The 6,266-nt window shown below is 38.7% G+C and overlaps 1 protein-coding gene across 1 annotated transcript in view; it reads left to right on the forward strand.

Annotated features, from left to right (window-relative positions):
• Positions 1-496: 496 nt before the first annotated feature.
• LOC107733525 (shootin-1-like) overlaps positions 497-6,266 on the forward strand; it is a 39,774-nt gene continuing 34,004 nt past the window's right edge. Inside the window, 3 exon segments of the mRNA XM_016545182.1 lie at positions 497-622; positions 2,332-2,384; positions 3,240-3,300. Of these exon segments, the coding sequence (XP_016400668.1) occupies positions 565-622; positions 2,332-2,384; positions 3,240-3,300 (172 nt within the window). The 5' untranslated portion in view covers positions 497-564.

Consider the following 6,266-nt stretch of genomic DNA (forward strand, 5'->3'; position numbering starts at 1 on the left):
GCATAGATCAAATGCTGGTTATTTTAAATGCAATTTTATTCTAAAAATGTTTGGACGTCATTTCCACCCCCTCATTCCCGTCACAGAATGCTGTTAAACATTACAAAATTTAAGATATGAAAATGACACTGGTGGAAATGTCCATGATTTCTGAGAGTGTGAAATGCGATGTGTTTTAAAATAATTTATTTTCTAAACCTTTACGAAAATTAACCATGGTTTTTGTAGTAAAACTGTGGTTATACAAATGGTTATCAATACGCCAAAAAAAAGAAGTCATGGTTGCTACAATTTTACTATAATAAAACAATGTCCATGCATACAAGAACCTATACCAATACAAAATCGTATAGGCTGTCATTTGTACCGCTAATTATAATGGACTTTTTTCTGATACCATTTATTGTAGTAACTATGGTATTCGAGGGAGAACTATGGTTTGCATTGTACGTTTTTACTTTAACGGAGCACGCGGGTGACCGTAGGTGTGACCAGGTGTCATTTCCTGTATCGCTCGCGCTGTGCTTAACCGGAGTTTTGAATCCGTAATCACAGGAACTCTCAATGGCGTCAACGGGAGAGCAGAAAGAAGTGAAAATGATTTCAGATCTGTCCAACCAAGGTAAGAGTGACGGTGTCGAATGCATTAGGAGTGCTGGTGTGCCCTAACCCGTGTGCTTAGTAGTGTATAGAAACTAGGCTGCTGAAACTGTAACAGTCAACACACAGGTACTATAATAACAGGCCTACATGAAGTAGTGTTTTTCTTTTCTTTTCCCCCTAGTTAACACTCATCTCAATGTCGACTTTGTTTACCTTTTTCCCCAGAAAGAAAAGGCCCATAATAGTTGTACGAGGAAACAAATAATATATTTACCAACCAACAAATTCTGAAGTGGAACAAAGATTGTATTATTACATTCGCTGTACTTTGTAATCTCTTCTGCATCATGCAGTATTTCTAAAGGAGTATTTTCCTTTAGAAATACTCCATAAATCCTTTTGCTTTGAGAAGCTTGTTTGGACATGCACACATTTTTGGTTAACATCCTGGCATTTCTTTTGTTTTTATGTACAGATGAAATGTATATTGCAGCCTGTCTTCTTATTACCCATTTAATTATGTTTTTTCCCAGCTAAGTAACATGTATTTTACTCCTTGGATAACCAAATAAAACAAACTGATTCTTTTTATAATTGTTATTGGGAACTAATTTCTCAACTGATCTGAAAATCTTGATAGAATTTGTGGTTGATAAACCAAGAATAAATGCATATGTACTCTGATATAATGTGCATTAAAACTATACTTTCAGTGTGTATAAAACAGTTACTTATTCAGAATTGGGTTCTGGGTTTTCTAATGGGCACAAAAATGTGACCACTGACTGACATGTATTGTGATAATTATTTATACGACTTAGACCATTTGAATATTAATATGATAGCTGTGCCTGTATTATGACATGTTTTATAGAGCTTTGATGCAGATACCATCTCTGAAAGCTCTAGTTATATGACTCAGAGTAGCCATGTAAAACTGTTGAAATCAAGACTGTCAAGTTTGAAATCAAGTCTGAAATCAAAACACATGAAATCAAGACTGTACTTTCTTTAACTCTTGGTAAAACGCATCAACTTTTTTTTTTTCTGAAGCGACAGATGTTATTGTTGGAATGAAATGAGTAAATGTTCCTGACTGCTGTATAATTTCCCTCTAGAATTAGGTTAGTAAACAGCACTCTGAAAGATGTCTTAAGGCGAGATTTGAATGGTATCCTTTTGCTCAAAGCGCCCTACTGACCTCATAAATAGAGAGAGAAAACATTAAGATTATTCACATTATTCTACTGAAGACTGGAACTTGAAAAAATTAAACTGAAGTTGCTGTCTGCTCTGGTCTTTTCCATGGTAGTCTGTGTCACTGTGACATTAATAACCCAGACACAGTGTGGTTTGTAAACCCTTTACAGATAATGTCTTCTGTTCTAAAATTAGATGCATATTCAGTAGAGCTGATGCTGATTCATACAACAGGCAGAATGTAGACAGATATGAGTGGAACTGTCATCATCTTCACTAGCAAATGTATTTCTCATCCTGGGGGAGAATTTCCTCTATTTGTAATTATATATTTTTGCAACATTAAAAATACTTTTGTGTAAATTAGCACTCGTTTCCATGAGCAGTCCTCACGCTGGAAATGAGTTGTGGTTTGCAGTAGAAGTTTCCCTCTGATTTGATCTCCCATATAGTGTGTTGCAATAACTTACTGTGTAGTTCATGCAAAGTTGTGAGAGATGTTTGACTGGCGTCCTTGTATTTCTGCAGTACTTCTCCAGTATGAAATCCTCCAGAGAGAATATGAGAAAAGCAAAAAGGAGGTAAGATGCTTACTGTCATACTGTCCTTTCATTCACCCCTTATATCTTTTTTCCTTGCACTTCTATAACATCTGTTTGTGGTCTTAAAGGTATAGTTCACCCGAAAATAAAAGAAAACATTTTGAAAAAAAATATAAAAAATTTAGCACTGCATTGACTTTTATTGCATTGAAACAGAAATCTTCATCTTTATTCACCTTCATGTATACTACGGTTTAAAAGTTGGAGGTCTGTAAGATTTTTTCAAATGTTTTTGAAAGACTGCATTTATGTTAAAAAAGGATGCCTTTGTTTAATCAAAATGGGGGGAAAAAAGAGTAGATTAGAAAGATTTCTGAAGGAACATGTGACACTAAATACTGGAAGAATGGCTCCTTACAATTCAGCTTTGCCATCACAGGATTAAATTACATTTTTAAATATATTAAAATAGAAATTAGTTATGTTAAATTGAAATAATATTTGACAATATTACTGCTAACACTGTAAATAAATGTAGCCTTAGTGAACGTGAAACACTTCTTTCAAAAACATTTAAAAAATCTTCCAAAATTTTAAACTGTACATTCTTGAAGGTGAGTTAGTGATGACAGAATTTTCCCCTATCCCTTTGAAATTATATGTTGGGATGGTTTGCTTTTAATAAAATAAAAAAAATTAAAAAAATTAATATATAAATAAATCATTTAAAATAAGTGCAGATGTTCTGTTTCAAATAAAAAAGAAAACTGTTATATCAGTGCATACTATACTCTGGCCACTGAACCAAACATATTCAATATATAATGCATTTGATGAAAATCATATATATGATATGATATAAATTTGATACCAGATTTATTTATTTATTTTCAGTGTAAACAAATGCAAGAGGAGAGAGATGAGGCCTTACGGAAGCTAAAAGAATTTGAACAAGGTTGGTTTTTAAGATCTTAGATTCACTTCAGAGATCTTCAAATTCACATCAGACATCCTTCTGTGTAGTACATTAAAACAAGTGTATTTTAAAACACATTTATTTATAAAGACTACTTTCACTTCAGTTTCTGTAGGAAATCCAGGCTATATGTGCTTTGCTCCTTTGGACTTTGATCCCATAATATTGCAAGAACTGTGACACCATTCTATATAGACACACCCAGTTATTCCGTAATCATCATTTCCCTGTTTTCCAGTCCTGTTTTAATGTTATTCAAACTGCAAAATTACTTGTGTGAACAAATTATGTATTTGACTTTACATTCACTGTGTCCAGATGGGTATGTAATGCTGGGTAGGATGTTTTGTTAAATACATTAGGTATCAAACTGACATCTGAGATGTTCTTTTTGTAGACATTAGTGGAGCTATCGGACGCTTTCGCTCTCATAGTCTGAAGTTTGGGATTGATATCAATCACACACCTGGGTGAAGGGGGAAAGCGACAGGTTTCAGTCTCAGATAGGTTTTTTGGTGGTCCATCCCTAACCAAATCGCCACACTTCACCTCTCTCGTGCTTCTATACAAATGTCACGTTCTTTTTCTTTGCCGGGGGAAACGTGGAATTCAAATGTGAATTAAAAGGCGAAATTTTAAAAAGCACAACAAATGGCCGGTGGTGTTGGGGAGGAGAGGGAAAAAATCCATTACATTCTCATTTTAATTCATGAAATAGGTCATTATTTGATAGAGAAGAGCATGTGTTTTTGTGAATAATCTTAGCCTTTGCTCATGTTTCCTCCGCCATAAACACGTATTGTGTATGACTTCCACTTAAATAGTGGCTGCAGCTTCTAGCAGAGCAGCTGCATATTAGGAGCTATTACGTGATTTCATAGCTCTCGGAAAATTGCTTCTATTCAGCGCAAAGCGACCGAGGGGGAGGCTGGTTGGCTGGGGGGAGCTGGGGAGTGAGTGAGGGAGGAAAAAGCCCCCATCACACAATCATGTCTTTTCAATTGGAGATGGCAAGGTTGATGACAACATGACCATTGTGTTCTAATGATAAGACCACAAAGGCATCTGCCCCCTCATCAAGCTCGGCGCTGTAGAAACAGCATCAGAGGCTCTAATTCACTTCTCCAACACGCAGGCCCGATAGCATTATACTCGGCGACCTCGTGTACGTAATCACTGTCTGTCTCTGAGAAGACGTGTGCGCGAAGAGCCGGGGGGAAAACAGAGGAATGGCGCGAGAAGAAAGAAATTTGAAGATGCAACGTTGAAGGCGAGGCCAAAACTTACAATTAAAGCTGCCAAGCCTGACGTGTGAAGTCTCCCCCTCGTCCCCCTCCTGCTCCGCAACTGCCTCACACTTAGCCCGATTTATGTGTAGCAGCTATTACAATTATCCTGTCACTTAGTGCTAGTACTACCAGTGAGAGAGAGAGATGAAAGATGGGGTGGAGGGGGACCAACTGGCAGCTAAGTACTGTTTAATGAGTGACAGCGAAAGGCTTACAGCGGGAACTTGGATATCGCAGACACGGGCGTTCATCAAGTTTTAATTAGGTGTCATTGGGAGGCAGCCGCTGGCCGTGATGGTGCTAATTCCTGTTTTTACCTCTCAACCACAATGTGTAATTAGTTAAGAGGCTGTGAGCTGGTCCGTGGCCAGTCTCTGGTGATTACGGACACAAATAAGGTAAGTATTAAGAGCATCTGCCTCTTCCATCTCGCCATCTTATGCTGGGTACACACCACAAGATAATCGGGCTGATTTTAGGCCGATTTCTCCCCTTTCAACAATCCTAGGTAATGTCCTGATTATCTTGGTGGTTCTAAAGATTATCTTATCAGATTTTTCTGTGGTGTGAGGTGTGTTAAGAGTGACTTAATTTGCTCAGAAGAACGTCGGAGGTTCCCCGATTGTGAACATGTTGAATATTTACGATAACAAATCCTGATGTGTGAGGGTAACCCCGAGGACACCACACACTATAGGAGCAAAACGGTTAAATCTAGGATTTTTTTGTCCTCATGTTTGTGGTCTCTCACATCTTGAAAATCTTATAAGATTTTAAAAATCTTTTAGTGTGTACCCAGCTTTACGCCTCTTTGGAAGTTGTTAGATTGCGGCTGCTCGTCAGACTGTGACTGCATTTTGAATTAGAATGTTGTAAGTTTCGTCTCAAATCAGCTTGTTTTGAGACTCTTTTTGTGTGTGAGAGACTAACTTCAAATGTTTAGAAATGTATCACAAAGAGAGACTCTTCAGAGACACTGGATTTTTAAAGGTTCTTGCCAGTGAAAGCAAGGAAACACCGCAGATAACGTCTCGGTTACATATGTAACCCTTGAAGGAGGGAACGGAGACATCACGTCGGTAATGACCGACTTTGGGATCTCGCTTAGAGAGACCAATCCACTTCGAGTGTAAACTAAACGAGCCAATGCACATTGGCATGCGATGATTGCGTCCAGTTGCCACTGATCGCAGCGCGAGTATAACTAGGCAGCAGGTGCAATGCATACTCAGGTTTTCGCTGAGGAACCGAGCCGGTGACCTGGCCTCTCAGAGGTGGTACAGCAGCTGTGGCGACGGGACGTCTCCGTTCCCTCCTTCAGGGAATGAGGGTTACATACGTAACTGAGACGTTCCCTTTCAGTCAGTCACTCTCGACGTCACGTCGGTAATGACCGACTTTGGGATTCCTACCAAAGCGCCACAGATGCTTCCACTTTCAGTGTCCTGTGCGAGCCTCCTGCGCCCCCTTTTCGGCGTAGACCGGGGCTCACAACAAGAAGATCAGTCACTGTTTGTTGTAGCACTACCCACTCAGTGAGATTGGATAACACTGGGAAAACATACCCGTTACACTTGGAACAGGAACGTTGCGGAAGCCCCATCCTTCCCGAAGGAGGTTTCAGAAGCACTTATACATATGAGCAACCGTTGAGGT

Source organism: Sinocyclocheilus rhinocerous, unplaced genomic scaffold (genome assembly GCF_001515625.1).
Source record: "Sinocyclocheilus rhinocerous isolate Xijiao unplaced genomic scaffold, SAMN03320098_v1.1 scaffold2715, whole genome shotgun sequence".
NCBI lineage: Eukaryota > Metazoa > Chordata > Actinopteri > Cypriniformes > Cyprinidae > Sinocyclocheilus > Sinocyclocheilus rhinocerous.